This window comes from Electrona antarctica (genome assembly GCF_951216825.1).
Source record: "Electrona antarctica genome assembly, chromosome: 4".
Taxonomy (NCBI): domain Eukaryota; kingdom Metazoa; phylum Chordata; class Actinopteri; order Myctophiformes; family Myctophidae; genus Electrona; species Electrona antarctica.
The window spans coordinates 10593799-10610412 of NC_136809.1; the positions used below are offsets into that span (position 1 = coordinate 10593799).

The following is a 16614-nucleotide window of genomic DNA, read 5'->3' on the forward strand; positions in this document are numbered from 1 at the left end:
CACAGGCAGAAGAAAGAAGAAGAGATGGGTGTGAAGAGGACACAGGCAGAAGAAAGAAGAAGAGATGGGTGTGAAGAGGACACAGGCAGAAGAAAGAAGAAGAGATGGGTGTGAAGAGGACACAGGCAGAAGAAAGAAGAAGGGTCATTGGCAAAAGCTCATGATGGGGAAAAAATATGAGAAGCAATCAATTTACTTTGTAACTCCAAGAGCGAACAAATGTACATTTTGTGTGCTCTCTGAGTTAACAACAGTACTATAAACCTGTGAGACAGGGGAAAATTGTGACGGGCAAAAGAGTGTAGTACAGCCAAAATTGCAATATCTAAAATTGTCAAATGTAAAAACAAATCTGTGGCGTTTGTTGATGTTACAGTACTTTTCTGTATGCCTTTTTTCACATTGCACTTTTTGTTTGGCAAATGGTACCGTGTCGACACAGTATTTATAAAATGTGTATACCTGAAAACAGTCTACCATTGTTGAATGATGTGTAGGAATCTTGTGTATGTGGTTTCATGTGTATATGAAATCAAATACCAAGACAAGTTCCAGCTACACCCACATGGCCAAATGGCCAAACAAACCTGACTCTAACGTGGCAAATGTCTGAACGTAGGTGGCTGCAACTCTATCGCACATTACTTTCGTTTTTTGTTGTTTTCTTTTTGGTATTCCTAATTGTGTTTATTTTACACCTCAGATATATACCTAGTGTTAAAGAAAACACATTTAAACCACGCAGCGTAATTAATTACGACATGGCAGTTGAATACAAACGGCAATAAAACACAGACAAAGCGTGACTGAAACAATAAACAATGGCACAATACTGAATTGATGGCAAGGCAATGGCCATTCATTACCAATGCTCATTATAAAGAATCAACACGACCAGAACACCACCGGTTTAAAGTCTGGGAACACACACACACACACACACACACACACACACACACACACACACACACACACACACACACACACACACACACACACACACACACACACACACACACACACTGCGCTGCGCTCTATTAAAGTCACGTGGGAGCACTCAACGAGCAAGAGGTTTTGCGACGTCGCATTATAAAAAAAAATGTTTAACTTGCACAATTGTTGTCGCCACTGCTGTTTTTGTCTGGTACTGAGAAGGGGAAAAAAACCCATCTGCATTTCCTTTTCTGAAAACACACACACACACACACACACACACACACACGCGCACGCACGCACGCACGCACGCACGCACGCACGCACGCACGCGCACAAACAAATTGTGATGTTGCTTGCTGGTAAACAATGTAGTTCCCCGCTGTCAGCAGTGTTGCGTGAGTGTTGTGGGAAAGCTGCGGCATGGTCACAGTTTTCAACGTTGGTTACTATGCATGGCAGTGCCTCGGGGTGGCAGCGTGTCCTTGCTGGCACAGTGGAGGTCCTTCTGTCACCTGCAGTAGAGGGACCACAGGGAGAGAGAGAGAGAGAGAGACTGTGACAGTGTCCATAAACCTCTCCTCCTCGCGGGCAAGACAGTCGGGGGGAAAGAGAGAGTAGTTATAGAGTAGGATCATTTACTGTCACTGCAGAGGAATTACGGTCTCTCTCTGAGCTCACTTCGTACATTGTGGTCGAGTTCACCATTGTATAACGGTGGAAGAAGTACTTTTCACTTCACACTTTTTTTTTTTTACTTAAATACTCGTAAGTAAAAGGCCTGCATTCAAAAGTTCACTTGAGTAAAAGTACAAAAGCATTGACATCAAATTATAGCCTACTTCAGCACCAAAGTAAAAGTACTTAGTAACTTGTAACGAAAGCTTTTGTAAGTAATAAGTACAATATTTGCTTCTGAGATGTAGTGGAGTTGAAGTATTGAGAAATGAAAACACTCAAGTAAAGTACCTCAAAATCGTACTAATGTACAGTACTTGGAGTAAATGTACTTAGTTAATTTCCTCCAGTGCCATTGTGTGTTTGTTAAACCGGTCCTGTGTGGGTCAGTGGGTAGAGGCAGGTGTCAGGTCTAAACCGGTCCTGTGTGGGTCAGTGGGTAGAGGCAGGTGTTTGTTAAACCGGTCCTGTGTGGGTCAGTGGGTAGAGGCAGGTGTCAGGTCTAATTCCCACTGTGGGAAATAATTGTACACAACCATTACTATGTGTACATCACAACAACACTAGAAGGCACCCCAGTGGCTCACCCTATAGCACTCACACTACAGAAATAAGGCTAAAGTATTAATGTATTAGTCCAGGGGTTTCTCAAACTGTTTTTATGCCAAGGACCCACCAATTGATGTATATTTGTCCACAGATCCCGTTTTGAAAAAAACGTGTGCCAAGAGAATATGTGTCAACATTATTCGAAAATAACTAATCAACAAGCTCAGTTAGCTTGTAGATCTGTGATTTTTTTAATAGCCGGAAGATTTAATAGGGCATAAGTGTTTAAACTGTTCCTCATGTTGCTGGAGACCCCATAGAATACCCCAGGAGGTCCCCGGACCTCACTTTGAGAACCAGTCCTTCTCGAAACTGGCCCGGGTTTCTGACCCCAAGGTTCTTTGCTGCAGGTCATGATCATCCCCTATCTCCCTGCAGCCTTCTCTGACTCTCTCTCTATGTCACAACCAGAAATAAAGCAGAAATGCTATAAAGAAAGAACAACAAGAAAATAAATAACTAAGACTTTAAAAAGAAAAATCGAGACATTGGACAGATTTGCGATTGCTTAATTTAACATGGCCAGTATGTCTATAGTTTATAACCAATTAGACCCAAGGGGATCAAAAACTCTGGTTTTATTTTACGGCATATTGACTACTATGAGACGACTTGACAAGCCCAAGTGTTTCTGGGACTAAACAGATCCGCCGCTGTGGAAAAGGAAAATACGCTACAGCTGCTGCTCTATACTGGGAACTTTACAAACAAAAGGGTCATGATATAATCTTGTGCAACGTTCTCTGTTGTAACGTTTGTCCACAGAGGGCCGCCCTTTCTGTTTAACCGAGAGTAGCCTCCTGTCCATGAAGCCTTCGCAAATAAAAAAAACCCTGGGAAAAAAGCAGTGTGTGTGTCTGTGTGAATGACGTTAGGCCACAGAGTGGACCTTGATTCCCCCCCCCCCCCCCCCCCCCCCCCCAAGCCCGTCAACAGAGGCAGGGACCATCTCTAGCTAAAGTTGCGCCACACTTCCATGCATGCCTGTCGTAATCAGCAACAGATGTTAGGAGTGTTTCTGACTTGTGTGCTCCGCCGTACGACGGCACCGCACGGCAAAAAGAGCAGATCTGCAAGCTCACGGCGTGTCTCGTCTGCCACGTGCCTTGAGCTTGCAGATCTGTGGTTTTTGGCAGATGCTTAGTACGACAAAGTCTATGCGGCTCAGTCTTAAGGCCCCACGGTGGGTAATGATGACTAAAAGGGTCAGAGTTCATCAGTCACAGCTATTCCAAACCCCGGGCTGGCACATTGCTACTAAACCAATAGGAGGAGAAGAAGAGTGAGTGAGTGAGTGAGTGAGTGAGTGAGTGGGACAGACAGAGAGATTGATAGAGGGAAAGCAGGAGGGAGAGAAGGAGAGAGAGAATGAGGGAGACAGAGAGAATGGGAGAGAGTGGGGGGTAGAGAGAGAGAGAGAGAGAGAGAGAGAAAGGGGGGGGGGGGGGGGGGGGGTAGAGACTCCCAGCTACACTGGGAGTCTGCGCTACAAGGCTGCTACACTGGGAGTCTGCGCTACAAGGCTGCTACACTGGGAGTCTGCGCTACAAGGCTGATACACTGGGAGTCTGCGCTACAAGGCTGCTACACTGGGAGTCTGCGCTACAAGGCTGCTACACTGGGAGTCTGCGCTACAAGGCTGCTACACTGGGAGTCTGCGCTACAAGGCTGCTACACTGGGAGTCTGCGCTACAAGGCTGCTACACTGAGATATGTGATTCATAATGCCTGGCTATGATGTGCACCATAATAACATGGTTATGATCACGCTTGTGTTGCTGCCGCCATGGAATATGTGCGAGTGCACTGTAATCAGAAACATATCCCCAACCTATTCTTCCACCGTGACGAATGATGATGCACAATCTGTAAACAAACACTCTTAACATGCTGGAGAGAAGATGCCTGTGTTTAGAAATACCCCTCATCATGACAGGATCCAATCTGATAAGATTCGACGTTTTCTACATGTTTACACTTGTTTTATGTTTCCTACTTGTTGTGTTTGTACAAACTGTGATGCAACGTGCATGGCTAATGAGTAATAATAATAATGACTGATTAATGATTATCCATAGCCTTGCAGCCTTGCAGCCATGCAGCTTTTCAGTGATGACTATGCAGAGGTAGCATTCAATCAACAGCTGCCCCTACTAACCCTACACTTAACATTACACTCCCTTACTTACAGGGTGTGACTGTCTCTCATGCTGTCTCTAATAACCTATTCTAGGCATGTCATAATAAGGTGAACATTCTGTGAATAGGCGAACATTTGTGTACAGACACACATAACATCAAGTTTGTAGATTTTTGGCGACGCGATTAATAGAGGGGAAAAAAATCACACCCGTGTGAAGTAAGTGGTGCAACTCCGTGTGGGGGTCCCCGGGGGGGGGGGGAGTTGCAGGAACGCACCCATGGTGCCGGCCCGATTCCGGCGAGCCGCGCCGCGTCCGAAACAGTTGAGAAATGACAGAGTTACCGTGTGGGGGTCCCTCTACTGTACCCTCTACTGTACTGTACTGTACTGTAACTGTACTGTACTGGCACACCCAAAATCACCATATATACAGTTAATATGTGCGTGTGTGTTTGTGTGTGTGTGTTAGGTTGCGCACAGGTGGTGAAAAACAACCATGCTGTTTTCGTGCTCAGACGCACCCACCCACCCACCCACCCAGCCAGCCAGCCAGCCAGCCACACACATAGTCACTTAAGGAAGTGGTTGCACCACTAAAAAAGGAGGGGACCAAGTATACACCATGATGAGACCCTGGTAAATAAAGTATAATGGTTTAAGACAGGGGTCTTCAACGATTTTCACACCAAGGAGCCCTTAGCTGAGAGAGAGAGATGAAGCAGGGACCCCCCCCCCCCCCCACTGCATATTGTATACAATTGTGTTGCATATTAAACTTTTTCATCTATCATCAGTGTTGTGTAAATTCATGTTTTTTGTTTGTTTGCATTCCACATGTTCTACAAGCTGTATTTTCCTGCGAAGGTTCCCTCCAGAAGAGGTGTCCTGGACCCCCTGTTGAAGACCCATGGTTTAGTGGCTAACCTGCACTGTCTCTCTGTCTTATCTTAGCCTGCACTGCATTAAGGGAATGAGGGATATGTGTAACTTTGTCTATCAGTGTCTAGGCTTACATTGCAGCATCGCCACTCAAACTCTCACAACTCCCACTAAAAGCAGGACCGATTATATTCACCTCTGTGTCTGAGCACAAAGCTCTCGGAGAGAGCTAAAACTGTCCAAAGATTTGATTTCCAAAAAACAAAAACAACGTCTTTGTGTCAGTAAATATGAGCAGTAGACTGGAATGCACCGGAATGTAAAGAGACAAAAGAATACGGTACTCACATTAAATTATAATTCTATCTGTTTGGAGTCCACTGTTGTTCCACCTGTAAAAGATAAACATACAAATGGGACTATAAACAGTCTGAAGAATATGCACATGAATCATCGCTGTTGGGCAGAAACCAGCTAACTCAATTATTATTATTATTATTCATAAATCAATGCTATTGAACACCCTTTACGTGTCTTGGTTTAAAAAATATCGAACCAATATATAGTGACACTTTACAGTACCATGACGAAGAAGGGTATTCATTTTTAAAGGGAGTGTGACATAAAGAAAAGTTTTTGTAATTTTTCTTCTTATTATGATTTTTTGTAGGTTTTCTGAGCTCAATTGCACCCAAAAAAACGTGACATTTTAACATTCAGTAGATTTTCTGTGGTTTGGGGTTTTCTGGCTCAAACAAGTCCTCTGATTTTCCTGTGGAGTGTGATGTATGAGCCAGCAAATCCCATATATGACATAACAATTTGCCAGCAGATGTCACTGCTTTCACTGTTTTGCCTGTTTTCATTGCAGCTCAAAAGGCTTCACAGACACAGAGAAAATCCCAGACCACAGAAAATCCACAGAATGTTCAAAGTTGAGGTTGTTTGGGTGTAATTGAGGTCATAAAACCTGATGTTTTGTTTTAATGCTCTTCTAAAAGCGCAAATTGATTTGAAAAGTAAAGTCCCTGGAAGAAAGATTGATTTCCAAACTAAATTCAAACATGATGCAGGATGTAATAACCACGCAACTTGGTGTATCCAATACTGATTCGATTATTCCGGTAGGCCTGTCAGTGTTTGAATGCCAACAATACAAATGCGAAAAGAAAATGAAAAATCTGAAAGTAAAGCCATTAATGGGAACATAATCTACGTAATATAGGCCTATGTCTAAGGATGTGAATGAACGTTGGTAAAGGCTGGTATGGACCTCACTACAATATCCTATAGCATGTATTAATCTGGCTGGCCTCACATGGGCCTCACACACTCACTTTGCTCACAGACTTCCTGCAGCAAGTAGTGCAACAGTGACATCTGCTGGATGAACAGTGAACACCAAGCCTTACTTTCATTGCTAATATAAAAGAAGTTGCATTTGAGAGGCAGATTTCCTTGCCTGTTATCAGTGGCGTGTTCCACGTTATACACTATATATGTAGTATTTTTGAAGTGTAGACTGTAGTGTAGTGTGTGAAGTATAGGTATACCATCTGGTATCATTTCATCCATTGACCACGCTATAGCAAAAGGCCGATGCACACCTCAACAGTGTTGTTTTTGGCAGAGAATTTCCATTTTAGTTTTAATCCTAGTCTCTTGAATAGTTTTCACTTTGTTTTAGTCACATTTTAGTCACCTGGAATGTCTTAGTGTTTAGTCTAGTTTTAGTCGACTAAATATCATAAGATTTTAGTCGACTAAATCTACGGTTGATTTAGTCGACTAAAATGTATTTTGGCAGGCCTTGATGCCGTCGTAATGGCTGATTTTACACTTGCTGAAAATAGCAGATCTACAAGCTCACAACGCGTCGCAGCGCGACGCGTTGTGAGCTTGTAGATCTGCTATTTTCAGCCTGAAACCAAGTGTAAAATGACTTACACTGGATCTCTTGTCCACTAGTCCCTTCCTAACATTTTAGTCTAGTTTTTATTTCTTGACGAAATTGTCGATATATTTAGTCTTAGTTTTAGTCATCATGGCTTAGTTTTCATTTAGTTTCTATTTAGTTTTCGTCAGTGAAAAAAGGTAGTCGACGAACATTTTTCGTCTTAGTTTTAGTCGACGAAAACAACACTGCACCTCAAAAAGCTGGTGACAGGTGTGTAGGGCAATAGAGCATATAATGAAAAGGTTCTCTATGAAAGACAAAGAAGAGACTTGTCAGACTTTTGCCAAAAGAATGTTGCTCTTTATTAGGTCGACGTTTCGGTCGCTTAGACCTTCATCAGGACAGAAAATGATTGATTGTCTGTCCTGATGAAGGTCTAAGCGACCGAAACGTCAACCTAATAAAGAGCAGCATTTCTTTGGCAAGTGTCTGACAGTGTGCTGGATCTCTTCTTTGTCTCTCAAAGATACCCTTTTCATCCACTGTCCACGTGCCGTGCGAATGTATTGCCTATACGTGCGCATGTCGTGCAGGGAATAATTACGTTATACAGTCTGAAAAAAAACCTAGGCTACAGGCAGCACTGCCTGTTTTCACACGTTTGCTTCACATCACGACATCTGAATTATGTCCTCAATAGTCTGATAGTTGGACACCTACCATCTTTGTTCATCCACTGGTCCAATTCTTCCATCTCCAACTCCAACACGGAGGGAACGTCCTCTTCAAACATGGGCCTGGAGGACATGACCTTAATGTTAGTGTGAGGGTCAACAAATGCTACATGACACATTGTCACACATGCTATATCTGTTGCTTCTTTGTACACGTAGCAGTAGTCCAAAAATAACAGAGATGGTATGATGATGATGATGATGATGGTGGTAATGATGATAATGATTGATTCTGAGATGATGGTGTGATTTTTATTTTTTACACATTTAGCCACTTTTTTGTATATGGTATTCCGATTCTTGTAATCATTGCTATAATCATTGCTATTGTTTATTCAGAAGATATCCGTGAAAATTGTTTTCCAGGGTGAAGAATTGCTATTTTAGCAATTTGTATCGTTTGAAACATGCATGTTAGTTTTGTTTTGCGTGATTGTATGCACACACACACACACACACACACACACACACACACACACACACACACACACACACACACACACGCACACGCTTGCACGCACGCATGCACGGTCGCACGCATGCACACTCGGCTCCCGACCACCCCCACTCACACATTTTACACAAAGAAATCACATTAGCATCACTTTAGTCAACCTGTACTGCATATTGATAAGAGGCATAGGACGTTTAAGAATCAATGACCGTAGAAGAATCAATGAGCTCCCATTCTCACAACTTACATTGGCACCTTCTCCGTGTTGTTGTCATCCAGATAAGGATCCTCCTTCTCATGATCTAAGAAAAGAACAAATACCTGCTTGCTTCATAACATCATTTTGATTGCACAGTCAAACCATATTTTAGTAAAAAAAAAAGCCAATAAGTCTAGCCCGGGATTCAATTTGTGAAAAAACCTAAACAGAAGGGGCGGTCATGTTCTCAACTAGTTAAGCAAAAACTAGCTGATCTACAAGCTCAATATGAGTTGCATCGCGTTGTGAGCTAGCTTGTAGCTCTGCTATTTTTTGCTATTTCTCAATTAATAAATAATAATATTGGAATAAAGGTACACAGCAGAAACGTTTATTTCGTGCAATTAATTCACATTATTTTAAACAGCTGTTTGTGTGATGAGTAGTATGCACACAGAGCATTATAATGAGGCCATTAAGCCTTTGGTTCTCAAAGTGGGGTCCGGGGACCCTCAGAGGTCCTCAGCAAAAGTACTTAATATAGCAACACAATCATTGTAAAACACACTAACCCGTCCCTAACCCAAATACAGATCATTCTGGGGGTCCTTGGCATGAAAAAGTTTGAGAACCACTGATATAGAATCATAGGACTTTAAGAAAACTATAATGATTTAGAAGACATTAAATAGAATCTTGTCAGGTCTCTATTGGTTAACCCATTTTGGGGCGGGAACCCCTTTTGGTGTTAGCGTTATGTTATGCTTTAGCTATTGAAAAATAGCAGATCTACAAGCTCATAGCGCGCCACCGAGTGGCGCGCTACGAGCTTGTAGGTCTGCTATTTTTGAAAAATCGAAGATCGACTGACATCGAAAGATAGATCTCAGGTCAAAATGGGTTAAAGTGATGTACCTGTTTTGTAACTTTTGTTGCGGTTCCACCTGCGGTTGATGACGATGCCGGCCACCACCATGCCGATGATGATCACCACCAGCACCACGGGGATCAGGATGATGACGGGACTGGTGTCCGGCGGGGTCTCCGTGGGGTCACCTTCGAGTAGAGGAGCAGCTGTCAACATTCAACAACGTTGTATCGTTACCGTATGTACGTCTTGTGTGTCTTTTAGTTCTGCGCAGTGGTGGAAAAAGTACTCACAATAGGTACAATATTTGTCGCTTGAGATGTAGAGGAGTAGAAGTAAAAGTATTGGAAATTAGAAATACTCAAGTAAATTTCAAATACCTCATAATTATACTTAAGTACAGTAGTACTTAAAGATGGGGTGCCATGATCAGGTATTATTATTATTATATAAGGAGGAAGACTTGAAAATAAAAAGTGTACAGTATTTGTTAAAATGTCGTTTTTATGTGCACACGCCCACCAGTTCATTATGTATGCCTGGTTTTCAGGTGGGTGGTGCTCCACCTGAACTGAAGCCGCACCCACAGATGTTGTTGTATGATAAAGGGGGAGGGGTTAATATTGTGATGTCACTATATCACTGTTAAGGGTTCAGCCTCCAGGAAGAAACCCTAAATACAAAGGGAAGACATCATTGCACATAAAGTAACAACCACGCCAAGGGGTCTACTGAAGTTGTCATAAACACATGAAAAACTGGAAAAAAAATACAAAAATCACAGCACTCTGTGCTGTGATTTTAAGTAAATGTACTTAGTTACTTTCCACCACTGATTTCTGGTTACTCTCATTGTAGTAGCAATACACGTATCATCGTTGTCTGGTTGAAACCTTGCATGTCCAAAACTGATACTTTTCAGGAAATGGAAAAATATATAAACTGTGGGTTTGTAGCCTACCAGGCTACAAGCTTGATCGTCTACTTTCACTAGTGTTTTCATCAGTGTGGGCGACAATTATTTTAGCGGTGCTTAGTACACCTTTAGTGAATAGTGACTGCACCTTTCAACAGAACATGGTCTGTTAGAATTATTTAAATCTGCAATCTGTAGCTTTTATGCCCGAATCGAAACCCGGTTTCCAGGAGTCCCCTGTCCTGTGCGAAAGCTGAATTATCTACTGCTGAGCTAATACAGAAGCCTGTTTGCGATTCGGATGTTATATTGCACTTTGAGCCTCATGCAAACTCTTTTCAACCAGTAGTGGTCCTACTACCCGACCACAGGATCTACAACAGAAAAGCAGGTAGACTAAACAACAACCACTACTAAAAGTATGTTTTATTCACAAAGCAAGTTATGGATTGCAGCAATAAATGAATAAATAAATGACTAAACAATCAAACAAACAAACAAACAAACAAGCAATCAAGCAATCAAGCAATCAAGCAATCAAACAAACAAACAAATAAATAAATAAATAAATAAATAAATAAATAAATAAATAAATAAATAAATAAATAAATAAATAAATAAATAAATAAATAAATAAATAAATAAATAAATAAATAAATAAATAAATAAATTCAATGTTGGTAATGATACCTTCCATTCCAGAGCCACTGGAGTCATCTAGAGTCGGGCCATCTCCCTCTAAAAACAAACAGAAAACAGCCATACAACATAATGGTTAGGTTTTGTTGAGAATACCTGACTAAAAGATCCAAGCACTTTCCCAATTATTTTCACTCGACATTGTAATAGTCCGGCAGCTGGGGGTGTGGAGTGGGACATTTGGTATATCGTTTTTTTTTGTATTGGTCTAAAATATAATATTGTCTATATACATTCATGAATCCACTTACTTGTTGACCGGCTGTCAGCATTGAGCAATTGTTTTATAGGGGTTTATATGTGACCATACCATTAACATCCTATATTAGGCAAAAATTACAAAATGTCAGTATGCTTTAATTAGCATGTGATGTGTCAAACTAGAGGGTTTTCATGATTCTGAATCCATTCCAAGCATTAGTTTTGCTCAAAAAACCAAGCCATCATCACAAATGTGATGAGGTCAGCACATTTTGGGCACATTTGGGCAAGTGGCAAGTTTTTTTGCGCAAAACTAATACTTGGAATAGATTCAGAATCATGAAAACCCCCTAGTTTGACATGTCACACACCACATAAAGCATAACGACATCTTGCCTTATATAGGTCACATATCCCCTAGCCTCGATACCCAGGCTTTCATTTCGTCTGCGCGAAAAATGACATATCCCCCTATTAAAAAAAAGCTCAATGCTGACAGCCGGTAAGCAAGTGGATTCATGAATGTATGTATATACAATATAATATTTTAGGCCAATAAAAAAAACTATATACCAAAGTTCCCACTTTAAACAAAAGAAACTGAAACTGAATTGCATACAATCATTTACCCTCCATGAGTGTTATTTGAATGGGAGTGGGTGTATTTTTTATGTTATCTTATTTGTTTTTTGTAAATAGTGTGTAAACACTCTGCCAAGATTTAACGTATTTAGCCAATAATGATGATGATTCCAATTTCTTATCTCTGATTCCTGTTTCTGGCTCTGATGTCATTGAACACTACAGTGTACTCACCTGGTAACTCATCTGGAGCTGCAGTGGCATCAGGGTCCGTTGATGGTGACTCTACGGACCCACAAACACAGCATACGATCATTATGGTAACAAAACAACCACAAGAGATAGATAGATAGATAGTGACAAATCACTTGCTAGACAATATTCACTTAATATTCTTCTTCACGTATTAACCATTCTTTAGGGTGGGTTTTTTTTTGTATGACAGAGAGAGATTGAGGGAAAGAGAGAGATATAGAGAGAGAGAGATAGAGGTGTGGGGGGGCGGGGGGGCGGGGGGGCGGTTGACATGTGTGATACAAGAGAAAATAATCGAGGGGCGAGATGGTTTAGGGGCGACCGTACATGATGCCATACAGGACACAGTAGTTACCCTACTACTTTTTTTTCCAATGGAAATATCCTAAAGAAAACAGGGTCGTATTATAATCGGGGACTACATTATTTGACATTCACTGTTCTTTTTCCACAAATTCCACAAAAAATGGGCATCCTAATAAAACTCTAAATGAGTCTTGAATAATGGGGGTCGTCTTATAATCAGTCATCCTATATTCGGGACAATACGGTAAGACAGATCCAATCCCAGACACAGGCCGGTTCGGTCTGTGTCTGCGTACGCACACACTGACCTGCTGACCTTTCAACCTGGCAGCCCCAGAAAATAGCAGATCTGCAGGCTCACAATGCGCCGCAAATCAACACATTGTGAGCTTGCGGATCTGCTATTATCGCTTAGCGACACCATCGTACAAAGTAGTATAAAACAAGGCATAAGTAGTCAAATCCTACCCACCAGGATGGAGGACTAGAGAAGATAAGATCAAGATCTGACCTGCGATGGCATCTCCATTATCTTCATCTGCTGGCGGTTCAGCTCCTTCAGCCACCTCTTCTGTCCCCTCGTCAGGTGGAGCCTCTGCAGCTACGTCTGCAGCTACGTCTGCATCTACATCTTCTACTACATCATCTGCTACCTCTTCAGTTACATCTACATCTGCAGGTGCTTCTTCAGTTGCAGGTGCTTCCCCGTCTCCATCCAGATCTTCATCCTGGGACACCACTGAAAGTCAGGACTCAGCATTACATTTACATACAGACTGCAGTGGAACCTATAACTAAGTACATTTACTCCAATAATGCACTTAAGTTGGCAGTTTTGTGTTTTTGTTTTTTTCTTCAAAAATGAATGCCTTACTTGATCATACTACAGCGGCACACAAAAGCACCAAAAGTAGCAGATCTACAAGCTCAACACATGGCACGAAGCAACACGTTTCAAGCTTCTAGATCTGCTCATTTTGCTATTTTTTCATTTGAATCCTGAAAGTTAACAGTTTTGAACATATGAGGTTTCCACCCGACAGAGACTAAGTTTGAGGTGACTTTACATTGCTTGAGCATTTTAAGTTAGTATTTAATTTGCAGATTTAGATTATTTATAAACAACATACATTAACATGATTCATGATAAATGATGATGTATTATAGGTTAAGCTACCCAATAGCACATACATTAATTTAAATCAGCTCCCAGCTGCAACATTAGTGTGATGAACTCATGAATGCATTAATTACAATCCTATAAAATGATTGTGAAATGGACCATTCTGCATAATGAGTACTCTTTTTTTTAAATAATTTGTACTTTTACTCTAGTAAAATGTTGAGTGCAGGACCTTTACTTGTAAACAGAGTGGTATAGCCAAAAGTAATTATTTCATTCATTCATTCATTATTCATTATTTCTATAGGTAATCAAAGTTGCTTCACAGAACAAAACATAAAAATGACTTTATTATTAAAGAAAATAACTAGTAAAAGGGAATGAAGAATGAAGCAAAACAATAAAAGGGGGGTTGAATTAGGAGGGGAAAGTGAGTACGAAGAGGTGGGTTTTCAGGGTGTTTTGAGGGAGGGGGCGCGGCAGTGACGGAGGTCAGAGAGGTGAGCATTATTTTGACATCTATTCTGTGTTTGACTGATGGGAGCCAGTGAAAGTCATGGAGGACTGGTGTGATAGTCTCTGGATCGGGTTCTGGTGAGCAGGCCGGCAGAGTTTTGTACACGGTAGATTCTTGAGAACCTTGGTGGCACCTTATAGGAGGCTATTGCTGTAGTCAATGTGGGATGTGATTAACATGAATAAGTGTGAGTCAGTTACTTATACTTGAGTAAAGTATATCTTCCACCAATGAATACAGATAAATGTGTGTCACACACAGTGATGTATGATACAGCATTTTCTCACTGAAGTGGGTGGACATCCCGAACTAATGAGTTTCTGTATTCCCATTAGTTTCATATTAGCTGTCATCCACATGAATAAAACTCTAGTTCCACAAATGGCATTTAAGCCTAAGCCACTTTATGAGAGATCTACAATTACAGTAAACAAACAGATCTTATCACAGACTGAAACAAGTAGTTATCCATAATGGAATTGGATTACAACTACTGTATGTATGTAGGAAAGGGACTTCTATAATTCTGTTTCTAAAAAGATAAAAAAGTATGCTTTCTTTTGACTGTACAGCGGTGAAAGATGAGCAGAAGAGGGTAGAACAAGGGAATGTCACACAACACACTTTCCAATCACACAGTCGGCATGATATAAAAAACGATACCAGTATGTCTATTGATATCATCTTTTGTGGTTGTTTGACCTAGAAACATGAGGGAAACGTTCCATTCTAAGCTATACCTACTGTAATAAGACTTCCACCTTCAATGAACATAACCAAGACATTCTCCATCACAGAATTTTCAAACCATTGAAACAGGTAAGCATTCCAGAGCAGGGAAATACTTCAGACAGTACAAGACAATGACAGTTAAAGTGTTAATTGTGACACCATGCAGGGCCTTGTGACTTCCGAAGTTCTGTGTACATTTTAGTGTCGAAACAGTCAAAACAGTTGCAAAAATGAGCTATTACACAGGCAGTACTTAGTTTATACGCCGCAGGGACGTTGGAGTGCCTTGTGAAACATCTTTATGGTCAGGTATTTGTCATGATGATGACTAAAGATGAAATGTTTTGTTGGGGAAAAAAACTTTTTTTTTTACCACGTAAACAATACTGACCGGGGTCCCCCAGGGCTCTACACTAGACCTGCTAGTATTTCCCTCTACACCAAATCTCTACACCAAAAATAGCAGATCTACAAGCTCACAACACCGCTATTTCCGCCGACTGTTCGCCCCCAGAATAGGGACGCTAGGGTCCATGTGATTAAGAAAGGTGAGCCAACTTAAACAGAAGAAAGAGAAACATTGCACTGATTTTACGAGTGAAGGTTTTTATGGCTTGGATACGTGTTGTAACAAGAGAAGTGTCCCCATCCAAAAGCTAAGCACCACAGGGCTATGAAGTATAACAGAAGAAGTTACCATTACAGAATCTGTTATTAGAATTAGAAAAGAGGTTCACGTGGCATTGTAGTGTCGAGAGATTTTCATTCTAAATTATACTACACAGTATTTGACAAAACTTGTGGCATACAGGAAGCCAGTCCTCAAGTGCCCGTGTAACTCAGACTATCACCACATCAACAGAAATATAATAACCCTGTTCTACACTAGGCTCCCACACTCGCACACAAAGACATAAGTATTATGTGACTCGTCTCGTAGCTCGCACAAAGCCAGGTAAAGACAGGTATACTGTAGGAGGAGATAAGGACAGCAGTCAGAGAAAGCGGTGAAAATGTTAGTTGTAAGATGTGGTGAGAATAGAAAATAGCAAAAAGAGTGATTCTGTCTTACCTGTGCCAGTCAGACTGGAGAGCAGCACCAGCAGTAGTACCAGTAGGCTCATATCCCAAGGGCCTCTTCTCCTCACCTTACCAGACTTAAAGGCAGACATTATGAGCCATTATGAGCCCATGTCTTCCTTTAAGAGTTAAGACAGCATCATACTTCCTGATAGAAACAGAGAGAGAACTCAGATACACGCCCATATGCACTCTCAGTCAGATAACTCTCTCTTTCTCTCTCTCTCTCTCTCTCTCTCTCTCTCTCTCTCTCCCTCTGTCTCTCTCTCTCTTTCTCTCTCCCTCTGTCTCTCTCTCTCTCTCTCTCTCTCTCTCTCTCTCTCTCTCTCTCTCTCTCTCTCTCTCTCTCTCTCTCTCTCTCTCTCTCTCTTCTCTCTCCCTCTCTCTCTATCTCTCTGTCTCGGATGTGATGCAATCGACTGTGTGTACTTGTAGCCACAAGTCTGGCAGCACCTCAGCTGCTGAAGAGTCACATTCCTCCTGCATAGGTATGCAGTCAGTGTAGCTACCGGAGGCAAGGGAAAAGCTCAGCAAGAAAACAACATTTACCATGGACTCAGAGGAGCAGCTGGTGGGGTATCTCCCCTGAAAATGTGCTCATATTGAGGAGTATAGCTATGTTGATCATTGATTTTATTTTTTTTATTTTACAGAAAACATGGCTATAAAGGGGTTGTCTATAGATACAAAACTCGTCACTTTAATGTGATTATTACTCAGTATTTCAACAAGTCAGGCTAGCAAATCAACAATTAGAGGAAGGGCTACTTGCCCTGTGATGATCACTTGATCATCACATGAGTTGATGG

At 41.4% G+C, this 16614-nt stretch overlaps 1 protein-coding gene across 1 annotated transcript; it reads right to left on the reverse strand.

The window, feature by feature from the left end:
* Positions 1-811: 811 nt before the first annotated feature.
* tmem154 (transmembrane protein 154) lies at positions 812-15938 on the reverse strand. Its single transcript, XM_079499114.1, has 10 exons — positions 15798-15938; positions 12865-13092; positions 12027-12077; positions 11001-11048; positions 9442-9600; positions 8575-8629; positions 7860-7936; positions 5591-5634; positions 994-1448; positions 812-917 (listed from the first exon to the last, which is right to left on the reverse strand). Exons 1-8 carry the CDS (start codon positions 15895-15897, stop codon positions 5597-5599), a joined length of 756 nt encoding a protein of 251 aa, XP_079355240.1. The 5' UTR covers positions 15898-15938; the 3' UTR covers positions 812-917; positions 994-1448; positions 5591-5596.
* Between the last annotated feature and the right edge of the window lie 676 nt (positions 15939-16614).